This window comes from Eulemur rufifrons, chromosome 2 (assembly GCF_041146395.1).
Source record: "Eulemur rufifrons isolate Redbay chromosome 2, OSU_ERuf_1, whole genome shotgun sequence".
NCBI lineage: Eukaryota > Metazoa > Chordata > Mammalia > Primates > Lemuridae > Eulemur > Eulemur rufifrons.
In genome coordinates, this window is record NC_090984.1 from 113,847,834 (window position 1) to 113,867,711 (window position 19,878).

The following is a 19,878-nucleotide window of genomic DNA, read 5'->3' on the forward strand; positions in this document are numbered from 1 at the left end:
AGAAGGGCAAAGGGGGAGGGAAGGGTCTTCCCAATATTGAGGAAAGGAGAACTGTTTATGTTTCTGGTACTAGCCCTGTCATAGACAATGGATCAATGGAACAAGATATAAAATCTAGACACAAATAAATATAAGATTTTTGCCTCTGATAAGAGTGACATTTCAAGAGAGTGGAGAAAGAACGGACTATTCAAAAATGGTGCTGAGGAGCCCACGCCTGTGACAAAATTATGTAGAACTAAATACACACTCATACGCCAGCACAGGGCAATCAGAGGGAATAGGAAACAGACCAGTGGGTTGTGTCAGCGTCAATATCCTGGTTGTGATATTACTGGATAGTTTTGCAAAATGTTACCATTGGGGAAAACTGGGTAAAATATAAACAGAATCTCTTTGTGTTATTTCTTTTTCTTAATTTCAAAATATTAAGGGGATACAAATATTTTTGTTACATGGATACCTCTTATAATGCTTAAGGTGGGGCTTTCAGTGTGCCCATCACCAAAATAATGTTCATTATACCCGATTTGTAGGTTGGTAGGTTTTTACTTCTCCCCTCCCCACTTCTTGATTTCCAATGGCCTTTTACTCTCTTTGTGCCCATGTGTGCCTATCAATTAGCTCCCAATTATTAGAGAGTACATGTGGTGTTTGGTTTTCCATTCCTGAGATACTTCACTTAGGATAATAGTCTCAGATCCATCCAAGTTGCTGCAAAAGACATTATTTCATTCCTTTTTATGGTTGAGTAGTACTCCATGGTGTGTGTGTGTGTGTGTGTATACATATATATGTATATATATACACACCACATTTTCTGAATCCACTTATGAATTGATGGGCGCTTAGGTTGATTCCACATCTTTGCCATTGTGAATTGTGCTGCAGTAAACATTCGAGTGCAGGTATCTTTTTGATAAAATGACTTCTTTTCCTTTGGGTAGATACCCAGTAGTAGGATTTCTGGGTCAAATGGTAAGTCTACATTTATTTCTTTGAGGAATCTCCAATCTGTTTTCCATGGAGGTTGTGCTAATTTACAGTCCCTCTCTATATTACTCCTTACAACTGCATGTCAGTCTGCAGTTATCTCAATAGAAATTTCAATTAAAGATGGTGCTGAGAAAAACAAACTATTTTTAAAATGTTAGAGCCCTGCAATTAAAGAAGAATTAAATATTACATTGTTTTTAAAAACTAGAACCAGAAGTGAATACTGGCATATTCCTAGGGTAAGGGAGGACTTTTCCCTTCACGATCCCCAAAGCCAAAAGCCACAGTAGAAGAAATTGATTGATTTGCCTACATGAAAATTAAACTTCAGCATAGCAACGAAATACCTATGCAGAAATGAAAGAGAAATACAAATTGGGAAAAATATTTGCGACATATACAAAAGACAGAGTTAACTTCCTTAGAAATACATGGAGAGCTTTTACAAATCAACAGGAAAAGCAATAGGTACTCTAATAGGAGAATGGGCTAAAGACATAAGTAGACAATACACAAAAGAAGAAATACAAACGGCCAATAATCATGCCAAAAATGTAAGCAAGGAAGCTGAAACTGCTGGAGAAAGAAAGTGCAAATTCTGGAAGAAATATAGTTGAAAGAAGTTGAGAGGTGATGTCTTATTTACTGATAACAATTAACTCAGTGTCAGGCACATAGTAGATAATGTTTGTTGAATGAATGAATGAATGAATGAATACGTAGAAATAAAGGACACAAGGGAAGGAACATTTAAGATGCAGTTAGGAGAGAAAAGTAGAGGCACAGGTACTTTAAGGCAGGTTAGGTCAGTTCTTATTGTGGAGCTTACTTTGCCAGTAAAACTAGAAATGATGTAATCAGAACAAAATCGCTCTGCCTCAACTCCCAAAAGCCTCCAGTGAGAATGGAGAGCTTCCCACTGAGCTGGGAGAACCTCTAAGACGAGTTTAGGCTTTAAACCATTTTCTTCAGTGCCCTTTCTCTGCATCCACAGTTCCTCATTCCTTTTCCTGTTCCCCAGTGGATAACCATGACTTTGCCCTTTCTAGCCACATACTTTAGCCCCAAACCTGACCCCACTGAGCATAAACGGTGTAAGTGACAAGTGCATTGGGTTCAGGGTGAACCTGAGTTCTGGTTTGCACTGGGTGCTTTGTACTTGTTCTTTGAGTCAGCAGTTCCATCTAACTTTACTTTTCCAGTTTTAAAAAGAAACTTACTAAAGACCTTGGCATTTGGGTTAATAACCTAAAGGTCTTGGGAGGTGTTTGTCTTCAACGTTTGTTGCCTCGGTGGAAAAATAAATCCTAATGAATCAGCCCTTCCTTTCCCCATGGCTGGCTAAATACCATTGCGTTATAAAATTTCTGAACAGTTCCTCTGGCAGTTAAATTATTATACTGATCCCCTTTGTGCCACAAACATCACAATACCTGAAAAAAATGGGTCTAAACTGGCTTTGGGCAAAGGAAAGTTACAACTGCTTTCTGGAACTAATAATGTCAAAATTAAGCATTTTTAAGGGAAGGCCTCAAAAGAACCCTCTCAAAGAATAGTTTTTTATTCTATTTTATTTTAGAGACACCGGCCTGGAAGGTGCTTCTAAAGGGACTGAGGTTTGAGTTGTGTATCTCTAAAGACTCTTTTAAAGAAATGGAAAAAAGGGAAGAGGAAAGGGAGGAAGGAAGGAAGGAAGGAAGGAGACTGAAAAAGAAGGAAACAAGGGAGAAAAGGGAAGAAAAACTTAATTTTCTATAGGCACGTTTGGTTCCCTAGAGCTACTTTCATAGCAAACGTGAGGTGTTTGCCAATCATTTTTAGGAAATTCTAGGTAATGCAGTGTACAGCGGTACAGTGGTAAAACAGGAAATTTCCTGAGTTTGTAGGGAAGAGGTCCAGACTGCAGAAGAAAGTATATTATGATATGGTAAATAACACATGTATTTCAAGTCTTACACGATTCTGTCTTGGAGCTTTCTGGGCTGTGCTTCACTCTTGACAAGTAAAACCGCAAAAGGTAAGAGAGCTACCAAGGCTCTGTAGGTCTTTGGCTTTCAAACTGGGTTTCTGGAAGCACGAGGGTCCCACCAAGGGGCCCAAGAAGCTGCTGTGGGAGAGGGAGGGTGCTGAGTGGGGTGGGGCTGGGACCCTTCCCAGACCAAGTAGACTAGCTCAGCCTCATCTGCTTTGCACACTGACACCACCTCTGCTCTGCAGCAAGCGATTCAAAAGGGGCAGGCAGATTCACTGGTACTTTATCCAGAAGCCCATCTGAATAAACATATCATCGTCATAATTCCTCAACATGTCTTGGAGCCAGATTTTCTCTCTCATGTCAAAGAAAAGGCACCTTTCATCAGTTACATGCCCTGCGTTGGTAACATTCTACTTAATTGAACCATTTCTGGTTAGTCTGAGGGAGGGCAATTTAGTTCAAGAGAGAACATAATTATGCCTGCTTGCTTTTAAGGAGCAGTTTCATGATGTAAAAGTTAAGAAGTGCTGGAATTGGGACACCTCCTGGAGATAAGTAAATCACATGATTCTTCCCCTTAAATGAAGGTAAAAACAGAAATAATGACAGCATTTACAGCTTCCAGCATTAATTCCAGCTATCATACTAGCTAAATGTGAAAAAGAGCTTGAGAAAGCATAAAACACAGAGCTAAATGCCCCCGTGCACCAGTGTCTCTTGCGGGGGAAATGAAATTTTCAAAATCCCTCTTTAGGAGATAATGCATTTTGATTCCCATGCGGCCAGTCGTTGTTACTTCTGAGTACAAAAACCACCGTGATTTGTAGTAATGCAAATGCTCTGAAGAATCCTTACTTATCACATGCCAGTTTTCAGCTTTTATAGTTAGAATAGCAGTCATTTCTTTTTCACTTGTAAACTACCTAATGCTGAAGAACATCCCCTGGCTCAGAAGTTACCTGGAAAATAGTTTAATCGGTGCTACATCGATTTCATAATCTTTTGTCAAAGATGCTTTACTGTTAATGGAATGAGAGAGGAGTCATAACCCTAAAAATATCAAATTCCAAAATTATCCTTAACTTTAGGAAGAACTGGTAACTTCTGCATCAACAGCAGTCATTGCTGCAGAACCATAGCTCAGGTGTGGCGTGGAAACTCCGCTTCCCTCTGGCTTACTTGGCACCTTAAGAAATGCTTTAAATCAGCCTGTGCGATCTCTGTTAGTTGAGAAACGTTACAGATAGAACTCTTTTCTGGTAAACTCTATGAATCTACCTGCCTACACCACAGAAGGAGAGTTGCAGATGCCCAAGGTGAATCTTCCGCAGAACCCTGGGAGGTTGGAACAAACAGAAGGAGCTCAGATTCATGCCCTGCACATCCAATCACAGAATATTGGACTCTGAAGGTCCTTAGAGCTTATCCGGGCCACCCTACCTTCATTTTACCAGTGGGACAACCAGAATAAGTTGTGAGCATGACACAGTTAGGTTATTGATATTCTGGACTAGAACCCAGGCCCTAACTAGCCAGCTATGTGACGTTGAGCAAGTTACTTAACCTCTGTGAACTTCAGATTCCTCCAGTGTAAAAGGGGGAAGAATAGCTCCTACCTGGCAAGGCTGGTGTGAGGATGGTGTGAAGCACCATGCACAGGGCCTGGCTCAGACCCAGCGCTCTGTGGGTGTGAACTGTCGCCATGGCTGTCTTCCTCCTCCTCGGGACACTATTCTGACAGTCAAATGGCTTTGTGCTCAGGGACCCAGACAGGTTTAACCTTCATACAACACTCACGAACTAATAGGCCCTAGAGTGACAGAAGAAATTCCTAAAATCAGTCTATTTTCATTGCCTTTCTCACCACTGGGTAGCACAGAAATAAAGACTGCAATGGTCAACTTCCTGAAAGCAGAATGTTTATTGAATTACTTAATTGCCAGTCCTCCTTTGGTCTGTTAAGTCACTGAGCATCCCTGTCTTTAATGGAAAACTCAAGAGCAGTGATTCTCTGGCCCTACAGTCATCATTATCCTTGCAGGGAGCTGGGCTCAGCCCTAGACATGCGGATCCGGTAGGTAGGACTCCGAATCTGCGCTTAAACAGGCTCCTGGGCAGTGTTGACACCAGTGGTTCAGGCACCACGCTAGAGAGACACCACCTGGAACACAGAACTCAGGCCTGTTCACCTACCCAGGCCTCGGCGGGCCACCAAGCGTGTTTAGAATGAGTGACCACCTCAACCCTCGGTCACACTGCTGCATCTCCCGCTCCCTCTTCCAATCCCCATCCCCGGCCAATAATCCAAAACCCCATTTTACAGAAATAAACCGGGACCGCCGCCTGCCTGGTTCATACTGCAGAAGGTGTGCTGGCTGGGAAGTGCCACTTCCTTCTGTGCCTTTGCTTTGTCACCATAGCTAACGTAGGAAGTGGAAAGTTCTTGAGTACTTTGGAAGCCATTTCAGTCCAAAGGAAGACAGGAGCAGCTCCCATTGTGTCTGCCACGAGGCCCCGCAGTCGGCCCAGAACTCTGCACAGAGCTCATGCTGACATCGTGTACCATCGGGGACGTGTCCTGTGTCGTGTATTAATATACAGGAGCAGCAAGGGCCATCTTTGCCTCCAGGCCCCCAGAACTGCATCCTTCACTGGGTTTTGGTGAGGAGGTTGGGGGGCCTTCTTTAGCATCTTCCCCAGGCAGACCCGACTTTCGTTGCCTTCCACAAACCCACCCTGTCTCCCCCCCAGTGCAGTGACCCCGGCTAGTGGACATTTCCACGAGTGGGGCCTGTGGTCCTTGCATTGGAATCACTGTGGCCACTGGTTTAAAATGCAGGTTTTCTGGTCCCACTCGACCTCCTGAATCAGAAGAGCTGGGGGCGAGGCCTGGAAATCGCAGTCCCTAACAAACTCCTGGGGGGATTTTCAGGTGAACTCAAATTTGGTACTTCTGTCCCAGGTGACCTTAGTTTCCTTCTACCTTATTCACCTCTCAGTTCATTTTTATTCTGCAAATAAAAGCATGATCAGACTTCCTGTCCTCCCTGCAGTTTGACAGGAGTTTTCCATCTGTCTTTTATGTCATCTGCAGGTGATTCGGAAAAGGAGTTTACCTGATTTTATACGCCACCTCGTGTGGATTTCCTTCTTGTGTGTTTCTAGTACTTCATTTCCTGGGCCAGGTTTCACGATCCTGGAAGGTAGAAACCGTCTTCTCATTGCTTCCCCTTCCTCTTGCTCTTCGCACAGTGTTCAAAACCTAATCGATCCCGAAACGCTGGCAACGCTTGCCTTCCCTGGCCCTCTCCTCTACAACGGGAAGCAAGATTTCCCGCAGGAAGTCGGCTGCGATTGTGAGCACTTGGGCCCGTGTGTTTAAACATCTGTCTGAGCGTTTTCTTTAGGAGACTCAGAACTTTATTCACAGACATGCTCTGTGGGGTACAGATGACCTCCGCTCCCGCGTGGACACATACCTTTCACACACCTCATACCTCTCCTTGAGTACATGTCCTAAGGTGCTTGCTTGTCCCAGTTTCTCTGGACCTTAAGTTTCCTTTAAGGGACCCTTATCACCACTCTGGCACTCCCAAAAGTTTGGGTTTTTTCTATTACTAACGTGTTACTCTCTGCTCGGGGCCAGTCCAATCTTCCAAACATTTAGCATAAGGAGGAGGTAAGACAAGGTTTTATTAGCATTTATTATAGTAAATACTAGTTTATTTGCCTAATCTTCTCACCTGTCCCTCCAGCTCTTTGCCAGCGAGGTGGGGGAAGAGACAGGGCTGAAGGCCAGCATGGGATGTCACTGAAGGGCTGCTGTACCCCTGCCTGGGAAGGCTCTTCCCTGCCAGACTGAGGCCGCGTGAGCAGTCCTGCTTTACTGTGCACACGAGCCACGGGGCACGTTGGTAGACTGTGAAGGCAACCCCATGGAAGCCAGAGAAGGCTGGTAATTTTCTGGAGGTGTTTGTGAAGAAGGATGAGGCAGGGGGTGTCCCAGTGAAGAGAGGAAGCCCCCTGAACTCTCCAAGTGGGTTCTTGTCTTTGCACAGGAATGAATTCGAGCTCCAGCCAACCAGCACAGAAAGCTTATTGAGAGACAGACAACAGATCCTACCCCATGGACAGAGTAGGGGTCCTCTCCCGAGTAGGAGGGGGTCACCTTATGGGGCAATGGTAATGTTTTTAAATGTTTAAAAGAACCCATATGTGACATTGTCTTGAGGTCAGGCCATAAAGGTCAATCATAAACTTCTGTCACAGAAGGGTAAGCGCAGTTTGGAAGGCAACTGGCTTAGTAATTCATCCATCATCGGTAGTCACGGGCTAGCGACTTGCTGGCAGCTTCCTTGTTCAGGGTGGTTAGGGTCTGATCTCAACCAGAATGGGTACACTCAGGCTCTCTCGACCTTCCTTTCTGCCTCATCCCTACACCAAAAGAGCTATGCCAAAGGAGAGACATTCTCACCTTGATTTTAGTAATTAATAGGGACCACTTTTTTTGATTCGTATAAGGAAAATTATGGTGAACACAACTTGGTGCAGTGTGAAATCCTACGGAGACAAAAGTGTTCTGTGTATTGGCGTAATTCTATCCTGCAGAAGTCAGTGGACAGTATTCTGGGTGGGAAAAGGGTGACTTTAAAAAGTTTTAGAAGGACTTGAAAGAGGATTTTGAGTCATCAACTTGTACCTTTGCTTTAGATTTATAGGTGTGCGGGGTTACTCAAGTGTGGGGTGAGTGGAAATGCTATAGAGTGTGTCAGCCTTCGGTGCCCAACTATAGCCTCCAGTTATGAGGGTCAAAACCTGGTGTGTCAAATTTAAATCCTGGCAGGGTATTAACATGAACATTTTCTGGTGTCATTGTATTGTCTGAGTGGTCACTTACCATAAAACACTTCAGCATAAACAGGTAAGTATGTGTTTGTATATAAGTTCACTCCAGTTTATACCCCAGAGGCAGTTAGCCATCAACGGAAGTGTGTATTCTGGATCCATCCGCAAGAGGTGACTATTCAGCACAGTAAATATTGTCATCAGAATCCGCACATGGGGAGTATTGCCAGGGTAAAAGCGTTAGAAATAATTCTCCATCAGAGGGACGAGTGCTATGCAAGGTGTGAGGTTGGCCAACCAGACTGCAAGACCCACGCCCTTGCAGGGCTGCCGCACAAAACTCGCCCAGCAAAGCCGCCCCCTCCAAGCAGCACTCCAGGCCTAGAGCTTCACTGTTCCTATGTCACCGCGAAATCAATAATAGAAATGGCCAAAATAAGTGAGCAGATCCCAAAGAGGACATCCAAATGACCACAAAACTTATGAAAAGGCACCCAACTTGATGAGACATCAAGGAAATGTGAATTAAACCACGGCACATCCACCAGAATGGTTAACATGAATATTGGCAAGAATATCAAGACTGTAAACTAAAATTTAAACATTAATGAGGAGAGGGCAAATCAATACATCCACTTTTCTGAACATGTTCATGCCCTGTGGGTCATCAGTTCCACTCCTAGGTTTGTGTATTTGAGAGACATGTGGACATCTGTTCACCAAAAGACATACAAAAATGTTTGTAGAAACACCATTCATATAGCCCAACACTGGCAACAGCCCCGATATTTATGGACAGTCAAATGCTCTCCTCCTCCTACCTCTGCAATGTCCTCAGCTGGAGACTGTTCCTAAAGAACAAACAGGTTCAACAACCTGCTTGATTTACAAGTTGAATTCCCATTAAATTCCAAATCCCCTGCAGGCCTCCTCCTGAAGCTCCTTCAAGTCCCTCACCAATCAATTTTCAGTGGAGAATGGGGTGGGGGGCGGTGGGGAGGAGCAGAAGGAGAGGAGGGAGATAGAGGGAAAGAGGTGTCTGCCGGAAAAATCGCAAGGCCCAGAGAGAACATATTTCGTTATCCATTGCTATGTGGTAGACCTCCCCAAATTAGTGACTTAAACAACATCCTTGGCCAGGCGCAGTGGCTCACGCCTGTAATCCTAGCACTCTGGGAGGCCAAGGTGGGAGGATCGCTCAAGGTCAGGAGTTCGAGACCAGCCTGAGCAAGAGTGAGAGCCCCCCCCCCCCCGCAACTCTACTTAAAAAAACAATAGAAAGAAATTAGCTGGACAACTAAAAATACATAGAAGAAATTAGGGCATGGTGGCGCATGCTTGTAGTCCCAGCTACTCGAGAGGCTGAGGCAGAAGGATCGCTTGAGCCCAGGAGTTTGAGGTTGCTGTGAGCTAGGATGATGCCATGGCACTCTAGCCCGGGCAACAGAGTGAGACTCTGTCTCAAAAAAAACAAAAAAACAAAAAAACACCCTTGGACATTTCTCACAATTCTGTGAATTTCCTGGGCTCAGTTGGTGGTTCTTTTGCTCCACTTGGTATCGACTGTTGACCCATTCGACTACATTCACCTGTGAGCTCGACTGTGCTTTACTCCAGGTCTGCAGCTTCATCTGGGAATGGCTGGGAGTGGCTGGGCCTCGCTCTAGCTGGGCAGTCACCCTTCTTACATGGTGTCTAGGGATCCAGAGAGAGGAAGCTGAAGCTGCTGAGCTTCTTACAACCTCAGCCTGGAACTGCTACAGCATTACTCCCACCCTATTCTACTGGTCAGAGCAAGTCTCAAGATCATCCGAGATTCAAGGGGAGAGGAAAGAAGCTTCATCTCTTAATGGGAGGAACAGCAAATGCTTACAGGGATGGGAGCAATTTGTTTGAAATCATCTTAGGAAATTACTTACCTCAGGCAACAAGTGGAGAGGAGAGAAGTCTGCATGGCAGTGGGGGACCTGAATTCAGCCAAGCCTCCACCCCTTGTGAAGATTACCTGGCTTATTGGTGCCTCAGTTTCCCTACCTGTAATGTGAAAAGCTTGGACTTTTCCAAGGCTGTGAAGCCCCTCCCAGCCCTAACAGTTGTGGTCCCATAATCCACATAAATACAGTGTACCCAGTGAGGACCCAGAGCCTCCTCTGACCCTCTAGGTCTTCCGTCACTGAACCCACTTCCCATCCTCTACTTCTCCTGACTCCAAGAATAATCCATGGGGTATGTTCTTGCCTCCTTTTTCTATCCCAGTTGAAGAGAGGGTTGGTTTTTTTTTTTTTCCCACCAAAAAGGGCCTGCAAATTCTTATGTAGTTTCATTCCACACAAAGAGGCTTAAAATTTTAGAATCAAAAAGTTTATGGAAAAGTATCTGCAAGTCAAGCTTTGATTGCTCAGTGTATTAAGAACGCACCGAGGTCTGATTCTTCCGGGCAGGTGTTTGCCGGCAACTTGAGAAGACCTGCCGCAATACTTTCACGTATTTTCTCAGTTTAAAAGTAACGGAAGAAGATATAAAACACTAGAAAACAATTAGATCACCTCTATTATCACCACCTTGAAATAACCTGATTAATAATTGTGCATATTTCCCTTTATGTTGGGTTTTTTTTTCCTCCTGTGTATGTTCATGGCAGACATTGTCATCTCCTCCCCAAAGGGACTCAGGTAAATCCCGACCAGTCTAAGAGGAAATCCTTTCCTCTGGTAGATAATTGGTTTTAGGAGTGGGCCTGTGACTTGGGCTGGTCAGTGGTATATAATGGTAGATAGTGGGATGTAATGGGAATTCTGCCAGAGGGCTTCTAGGAGGAATTCTCTGCTCCTATAAAGACATACACAAGGTAGGAAAACAACATTTTCTGACTCTGGACGCTGAGGTGTAAGGAGGTGATGCCGGTAGCTGTTGGCAGGAAGAGAGTGAACAGACGTGTTGGTGGCCAGAGCTGCAAAGGCAACTTGGTCTTGATCCATACATCATGTTCTAAAGCCACCAAATTAACCATCCCTGGAGCTGCCCGGTCTCTAAACAGCATGTTCCGTGAGATAATATATCCCCTTCATGTTTAAGCCTCCTCTACTTATGATTTGGTGTCACTGGCAGCCAAAAGCATTTTCACTGCTGTGATATATAGAGCTACATAAATATATTTTATAAAGTTTATTCCTTCATCCTACAAATATTTAATGAGGATGCCCCATATGCCAGGCGTGAGTCATTCTGCAGACACACTTTGGCTCTGCTTTTCCCACTTAACGTTTCCTCCAGTCATTAAGAACTCTTTGGATATACAATTTTAATGGCCACATTATTTAATCATTTCTCCATTATCGGATATTTAGGTTGCTACGGACTTTCATTATTAAAAGTAAAGACACGGTGAACATCCATGTGCATTATTAGTCACATTTCTGATAATTTGGGGGATATATTCCTAAAAAAAAAAGAGAAAAAGATATTTTTAAAGCACCTGATACATATTCCCAAACTACTTTCTAGTTTGTGCCAATTTATATGTCCCCATGTGGCATTTGAGAGTTGCTACTGCATATAAGGGCATTCTCATAACACACAATGCTTCCCCCCCCCAATTATTTCTAGAACAAATTCTGATGAAAGTCTACGGGACATATTTACCCAATGAATCAATGGCATACACAATGGGAGAGGAGATTGTTAACGAATAAAAGAGACTTGATGTGTGCCCATATTAGGTTCCTGATTCATACGATCTATAAAAAAATAATTTTGAGAAATTTGAATATGGACTGAGTATTATTTGATGTTAAGGAATTAGTGTTAATTTTATTAGGTATGGTAATGGCATGGGGTTATGTTGGGAAAAATAAAGTCCTTGGCAGTCACAGACGCGTCTTGATTAAGGAATGAAATGGCGTGTCATCTGGGATTTACTTTAAAATACTCCAGCAACTAATTGCGGAAACTGAGAAATGAGGGTTTATTATGCTATTCTCTCTACCTTTGTGTACGTTTGAAAAATATAATGATACAAAGCTTTTAAATCTTTTACCTTAATTGAATTTTTAAAAAGAATATGTAGTTGACAGTGTGTACATAAAAGGCTGGAGATGCAGGCCTGCCCTCTCTTCATGGGCTCAGTGAAGGGCGCCGCTGGGGTTGACTGGGACCTTGGCAGTCCCTGATAGCTTTATTCTTAGCCCCAAGGACAACAGGGAGCCTGGTTTGGTCCCAGAATTTGCCCTAGAGGTTATGGTCACATTAACGCAGGTCTGAAATGGTTGAAGGGAACTAGACCAAAGTAGACTGTGGGCTTCATTGGTCTCCAAGCCAACCTCATGGTCCTTTGTCCTCGATCAGCTCATCTGCTCCCAGAATCAGGGCTTGAACACAAATCAGATGACCTCAGGCTTAAAGCCCAGGGAATAAATTACATATTGAAAAGCACAGCTTATGAAAATCAGCTTCATTTGTGTGCCTATGAAACGTAGAGAGATTGAAATGGATGGGGCATAACAGGTTTTTAAACCAATTTATTAATTATTTGTTGGAAGAGACACACATACATTCAGAAATGTGTGTTCTAGTAAGTGAAAATTATAGGGTTTTAGCTTCTGATGCCAGCTAGTTCCCCCTGGTCTTGGTAGCAGATCTGGCAGCCACTGTGGTCTGGGTGTCTATATAAAGCATAGAACTATGGGCATGTGGTTAATTTCCTTTTCTCAATCCTACTTATGACTTGTACCCCTGGCAGTGGCCTGCATTCAATTAGAATAGTCAGGTGGAAAGAATGCAGGCCCAGGAGACAAGATAATATAGGTTCTAATTCTGGCTTTATGACTTTAGGCAAATTATTTTAGCTTTTGTAGTCATCTTTCAACTGTCAAATGGGACTAGGAGACCAGTACCTCCCAGCTCCCCGACATGGGTATGAGGAGTGCCCATACCCATACAAGCACACTGCCACCAGCAGAGGGAAGGCCTTTGATGATAATGCCTGAGCCCTTTTCCTCCACCAAGAAGGACCCCAGGGTTGTTATTCACCATCCAAGCATCCTCAACGCTCAGTATTGTGGGGTGCAAAAGAGGGAGGCTTTCTATGAAAAGCCTGCGTTATTAGCTCACTCACACACTTTTAAGCTCCGAGAGAAGTAAAAGCCATAGAAACGCCTCCAACTGCAGACGTAAGGAATCCGTCTCCCCTTGCTTCCGTGAACACCACTTATGCCATTTTCTGTTATTTTGGCTGATTAGAGAAATGGCAGTGATCAATCAAATACAGTAACCAAAAGTCATGATTATCTCTTCTTTAAAATAATATTGAGTGCTCTGAAACCAAATAAATAAGACAGAATGGAGAAATTTTAAATCCCTGGAACATGTCACAAAATCACCAGAAGCCTCGTTCATTGGAAAAATCAGCTCGTCAGGCTTGTCGGCTGGCTTCAGCAATGCACCTGAATGTGCCTGAGTCACTCACCCCAAAGCGAGGCTGCATTCAGGACCCTGAAGCACAGATAACTCTGTCATACTTCTGTGTTGGCCCTTGACTCACTGTGGCTTGTTTTGTAGATAGAAGTTTATGTGTCCCAGCCCTGGATGCTGGGGTTATCTTGTGAGGCCATCTTAGTCTGTTTGGGTTGCTATAAAAAAGTACCAGAGACAGGGAATGGGGGGGGGGCAGGGGTACGGGGCTTATCAACAACAGAAATTGATTTCTCACAGTTCTGGAAGCTATTAAATCCAAGATCAAGGCACCAGCAGATTTGGTATCTGGTGAGAGCCCACTTCCTCACAGATGGCATCTTCTTGCTGCGTCTTCCCATGGAGGAAGGGATGAGCAAGCTTTCTTTCGCCTTTTATAAGGGCACTAATCCCATTCATGAGGGGTCCACCCCCACGACTTAGTCACCTCCCAAAGCCCCCATCTTCCGATACCATCATTTTGGGAGTGAGGATCTCAACATATGAATTTTCAGGGACATAAACACTCAGACCATAGCAGTTGCCCAACCACATAGTGCAGGGCCTTGCACTTAATAGGTGCTCAGTAAATTACTGCTATTACCTTGTAGCTGGGAGCTAATGCATAACACTCCTGTTGCTCTGCTTTCCAAGGGCAAAATAACCAAATCACCTCTAGGACAGGAAAGGAATACATGAGAAAGTTCTCTTCTAATTGCTTGTAACTGCTCCCCCGAAACACACACACACACACACACACACACACACCCCTCTTATTGTTTCTGAGCATTCTCCATTTTCATTGACTTTATGCAATTTCTGGAATAGTATCAGGTCAATAAATAGCCCCAAATAAATGTTTCCCCCTTTTTCTGCACATTTCTTGTGGTTAGTTCACTGTGTTCAGTGACTACAGCAGCAATATTCTCTGGTCTTACAGCTATGGGGCCGACACTGACACCTACACTGCCAAGAGTTGCTGAGGGGCTTTAATTTTTAAAACAAGAGATCCCAGAGAAGAGATGACGGTCTGGTTTTCTCTCTATCAGGAAGGGCTCTAATTCTCAATGGAACCACTCCCTGTCCTTCCATCCTTGTTAGCCAAATCATCCTGTCCATTCTACTCTGTCCCATCCAGCTAAGAAGCTAAACTCAGTATCTTCCTCTAGTTTCTTGGTTACATACCATTAATTTCTTACCCAAATGCAGCTCCTCGTGTGTTGAGAAAGGAAAATGGAATTTAGCCGGAAAACTAAGTGGTAACACAGTATGCACATCTGGGTGTTTGGGAAAGGTGGCTCCTTGGCTTGACCTGAGCAGACCAGGAGGTCATGATCCCAGAAGCCCACACATTTCAAGGTCTCATCTGAACACTTCCCAGAGTGCACTGGGAGGCAGCCATTGGCTGAGCTGTAGCAACAAGGAAAGATATCAGCTTGGGGACAAGTGGGGTATTATCAAGGAAAAGGTCTTGTGATGCCAACAATGGGACCCAAGTTAGAAAACTGAACTTGAAAATAAAAAATGGAAAGAGGGAGGTTTGACTTGAATAAGAAACTGAACTGAGGGAGGCATTACAGTATGCATTTTTTTAATGGTGTTTGTATTCAGAGTGACTCTGATGCCGATTCCCTCAAAAAATCAGCTTTCCCATGTTTATTGAATAGAATCCACGTCCCTCCAATGAGAGTGGGCTGACCCTCGTTGCCCCTTAGGGAGAAAGATTGAGTGTATCCCTGCCCTCTTTTTGATTTTTCTTAGTAACATCCATTGTCCTACAATATGTACTCTTAGCAGTGCACCGGTGTGCACAGGTAGAAAGGCTAAGAGGGTAGAAATTGTGAACAGAGGCAAAGGCAAGACAGACATTTTATATTTTATCAAACTATAACATCCAATATCTCTGTTGTTACTCCAAAAGCATGAGGTGTGTGTTTGAAGAATTTCGTTTAAAAGATAAGAAAATCTTGAGCAAATTTCTCTTTTCTACATACGCTGGCACTGGTGTTTCTAGAACATCCCAACTACCACCACATACATACACCCTTCTCCTTCTTTTTTTTTTTTTTTTTTTTTTTTTGAGACAGAGTCTCACTTTGTTGCCCAGGCTAGAGTGAGTGCCGTGGCGTCAGCCTAGCTCACAGCAACCTCAAACTCCTGGGCTCAAGCGATCCTCCTGCCTCAGCCTCCCGAGTAGCTGGGACTACAGGCATGCGCCACTATGCCCGGCTAATTTTTCTATATATATATTTTTAGTTGTCCATATAATTTCTTTCTATTTTTAGTAGAGACGGGGTCTCGCTCTTGCTCAGGCTGGTCTCGAACTCCTGACCTGGAGCGATCCACCTGCCTCGGCCTCCCAGAGTGCTAGGATTACAGGCGTGAGCCACCGCTCCCGGCCACCCTTCTCCTTCTTAACCTTCTCCTTGCCGCCTAACTCCTCTTTAGCTTTCAGCTCTCCCTGCTTAATTGTCCCCAAACCCCAAGTCTGAGATGAGCCCCCTTATTAGCGGCTCCCATGGAACCCCATACTCCAGCATAACACTAATCACACAATACAGTAATCATCTCACTGGACTAGGGCTCCATTAGGACAGGGACCAGATCTGTCTTTTCCACAGTTCTATCCTTAATAAATATTTGTAGAATAAATGAATTCTGATTAGTCTGTATAAACCTTTTCTTTGTATGAGCCTTTGCTTATTTCTCTGAACAAGATCTGTTGATTATGGTTGTTCGGGTTGTGTACTGTATAAGGACATCTAGCAGAGGGTAGAAGGGAGACTGATAGCCGGCCCACAATCTCATCACCAAGCCATTTTTTGTTGGCTGTATCCACTCAGAGGAGGAAGCGCTTTTTTCTGTTTTGTATAATAGCACCATATGGGCTTTCAGCAGCCCAGCTCTTAACACTAGTCTTCAAAAGGCGGTGGGAACTCTTCCTGCTCATTCCCGGAAGGCTAGGAATGAGTGATTTGACGAAAACTGTTTCTTTAGGTCCTTTTCCAGCAGTCAAAGCCAAGACCCAGACCCCAATCACAGCAAAGACACCTCTCACTCTTCTCTCCTCTGCCTTTTGTCTCCTGCAGGATTTGGGATGACGACCCCAGCGACAGTAGGAGGAAAAATCTTTCTGATCTTTTATGGCCTCGTTGGGTGTTCAAGCACCATCTTGTTCTTCAACCTCTTCCTGGAGCGCCTCATCACGGTCATCGCCTACATCATGAAATCGTGCCACCAGCGGCAGCTCCGGCGACGCGGGGCCCTGCCCCAGGACAGCCTCAAGGGCCCGGGGAGGTGCGAGGCGGACAGCCTGGCGGGCTGGAAGCCCTCGGTGTACTACGTCATGCTGATCCTGTGCACGGCCTCGGTCCTCATCTCCTGCTGCGCCTCGGCCATGTACACCCCCATCGAAGGGTGGAGCTACTTCGACTCGCTCTACTTCTGCTTCGTGGCCTTCAGCACCATCGGCTTTGGGGACCTGGTCAGCAGCCAGAACGCCCAGTACGAGCGCCAAGGCCTCTACCGCTTCGCCAACTTCGTCTTCATCCTCATGGGCGTCTGCTGCCTCTACTCCTTGTTCAACGTCATCTCCATCCTCATCAAACAGTCGGTGAACTGGATCCTGCGCAAGATGGACGGCGGGTGCGGCCCCCGATGCAGAAGGAGGTTCCTGCGGTCGCGGCGGAACGTGGTGATGCCGGGCACGGTGCGCAAGCGCGGCGCCGTCTCCATAGAAACGGACGCGGCGGCGGAGAGCGAGGCGGACGCGCGCCGCCTGTCGGGGGAGATGATCTCCGTCAAGGACTTCCTGGCGGCCAACAAGGTGTCGCTGGCCATCCTGCAGAAGCAGCTGTCGGAAACGGCCAACGGCTGCCCCCACCAGACCAGCACGCTGTCCCGGGACGATGAGTTCTCGGGGGGCGTGGGGGCTTTTGCGATAATGAACAACAGGTTGGCAGAGACGAGCGGGGACAGGTAGAAGCAGGAGTGGCTGCTGGACAGGGAGCCCCGGGGAGAGTAGGGGACGGCAGGCTGTCCCCCAAGGACCAGCTCGCTGCACCCAGGCTCGGCTGCTCCTGGGAGCTGCTCCCGGGAGCCCCCGCAAGCCCAGTTTGAGAACTCTGATCTTGGCTCCAACCAACAGCCACCTTCCAGGGCTGGGGGAACCTGAAGCCTCGATGCCTTTCTCCTTCTCTTTGTTCTTTAAGTCGGAACTCAGTCCTTTTTAAATGAATCACAAAAGCAGCCTAAGACGTTGCATTGTTTCTTTACTTTTCTTGTTTCAGAGTTTTAGCTGCCTGGAGAGATAGATTGTACGTAAGCCTTGATTTCCTACCGCTGTGTTCTTCACTTGGAAAAGAAATTCCTGAAGACTCCAGCTTTTCTCTGGAACTCTGAATGGAGAAAAAATATTTGGGAATGTGTCGGGGCTTTCTTTTTTGCTGGGCTTCCTTCAGAGCAGATTTGTCAGTGGTGCCACGAGTACGGGAGATTTCTGTACTCTTTATATGTGCTTCTCTGTTTTTTGTTTTCCCTTTCTTTTTATTTTTAAGATTTTAATGCCTGGCTAAGGTGTCCTAGGGGCCTCAGTGTGATGAGAAACCGAAATTCAGCTTCAGGCCTTTAAACTGCAGCAAGGTGGGGGGGAGGGGGAGTGGGAGAGAGACTCACTTTTGTAACTAAAAAACACAGCTTAATATTTTCTTTTTGCATGGTCACACAGACCGTTTCATTTTTACCAGGGGTTGGGGCCCATTGCAAGGGTAAGACTGACTATTTATTAAAACTGAAAATTTAATAAATCCTCATTTTATTACCTAAGATTCCATGAGTGCTCATTGTGGACGGTGGAGGACAAGCACCTAATTAAACAGGAATTTACTGTGCTCAGAGGAGAAGGACATGGGAAATTGACCTTTAGGGATGTGAGCATCGTCTTGGAGTCTTGACTGGAGAAACATTCTAGGCCAGGTAATAAAATGTGGCCTTTCTTGTCTAATTCATTTCCGTTCTGTCTTCTGGGACTGTAACAAGTCTAGTTATAGAAGCTCCCAAGCAGTTAAAACATCCGTCCTAGGCACAAAGACTGTTGACCTTATTCGGATAGGCAGGAGAGGTCATTCTGGGGGGTGATAGCAGCATGGAAAAGAGACAGCTGTTGTTTTTATAAGGTAAGAGTGGTGCACACGCAGCACTTTCAGAAATGATGTGGAGAGACGGACCCCGTAAAGAAAACAAAGCTCAAAACCTGCGCCTCGTGGAACTGAAACATTCAGCAGAGAACACTAGAGCCGGGATGACATTTAGGAACCACCTCATCGAACCTCCTTGTTTTTGAAACCAGGAGACAGAGGCACACAGAACTGCTCCTTGCCTGAGGTCTTACGGCTGGACGATGTACAGCAGGGGAAGGAACCCAGGTCTCCTGATGGTAGAGTTGTGGTCCCAACTCCAGACAGACTTTGATCCCTCCTTCAACGGGTCCCTCTTCAGGTGAGGTTGCCTTTTCGTCCAGCTGGCAAACCCAGATATTTTCTTTAGGATACCTGAAGTGCCTGATAGTAGAAATCCGGTAAGCAGCCACCCTGGCTTTGAACTTAGGGCTGCATGACTCCAAAGTCAGAGATCTTAAGCTATTTCCTGTATCACTCTTACAGAGGAAGCACACTGGAGCTACTGCAAAACGCTTGTTAGGAATCTGTGACCCCAGAGCTCCTCATGGGCTCTGCTCTGGTGCTGTGGAGATGGGAAAGGTGCCCCGAGGAGATTCTTGATCTCCATATTTCTCATCCAGGGACTGGCATAAAGCAAGACCTTGCATCTCCAACACAGGTCCCTGGAGCCCTTGAAGGCTTGCGAGGAGGCCAAGGAGCATCCGTATACCCAAGGCTCGTCTTCCTTCCTAGAGGGTCAGCTTTACTAAAGAATTTTTGCAGAGAGATGTGTATCAAAACTCGTGCTTTTCTTTAAGTAGGATCCAAAATTGGAACTTTGAAGCTAAATATGAAAACAAAATTTGAGCTTATGATGAACTTTCTGAGGCGCCACCTCAGGGTATCAGAGAATGAGTTTGTTCTCCTCTGGGTTGATGGTTTCCTGCTGGAAACATCTAAGAACCAGTGCGAGGAGAGAAGTGCAGTATGTTGGATGGATGGATGGATGGACAGATGGAGGGATGGTAGTAATGTATGCAGAACAATTTGCAAAACTAGGGATCCTTATTAAGTCTCTCTACAGTTACCTTAAGCATGAAATGATCAACAAGAGAATTTCTAGATAGTCATTAAAAGCTGAGTTCAAAACCTGGAGCCCACAAATCCCCTAATATTGTTATGTATGCACGCACAGCTGTGAAAGGCCCACATATGGGCATACAGGTGCATTTTCCTGGCTAGTGGGAGTCATGGTTTTCATCATGTTTCCAAAGGGGTCCTCATGTCTTCTATAGAATAAGAACATTATTGCTACTTTCTCTTGTCCTTTTTGTCCCCACTCAGCATGTCTCCAGCCCTCCTCACCAGTTCTCTCTATTCTGTCCTCTCTGAACTGTCCCTGTGTAGCCTCCCCCACCAGAAATCATGCCGTGCTACATGCATGGCAGCTTACTGGCC

At 45.2% G+C, this 19,878-nt stretch overlaps 1 protein-coding gene across 1 annotated transcript in view; it reads left to right on the forward strand.

Annotated features, from left to right (window-relative positions):
- The window catches only part of KCNK13 (potassium two pore domain channel subfamily K member 13), an 84,608-nt gene extending 67,362 nt beyond the window's left edge, over positions 1–17,246 (forward strand). Inside the window, exon 2 of the mRNA XM_069465214.1 lies at positions 16,354–17,246. Coding sequence (XP_069321315.1) covers positions 16,354–17,246 — 893 coding nt within the window. The remainder of the gene's footprint in view (positions 1–16,353) is intronic.
- Positions 17,247–19,878: the final 2,632 nt, after the last annotated feature.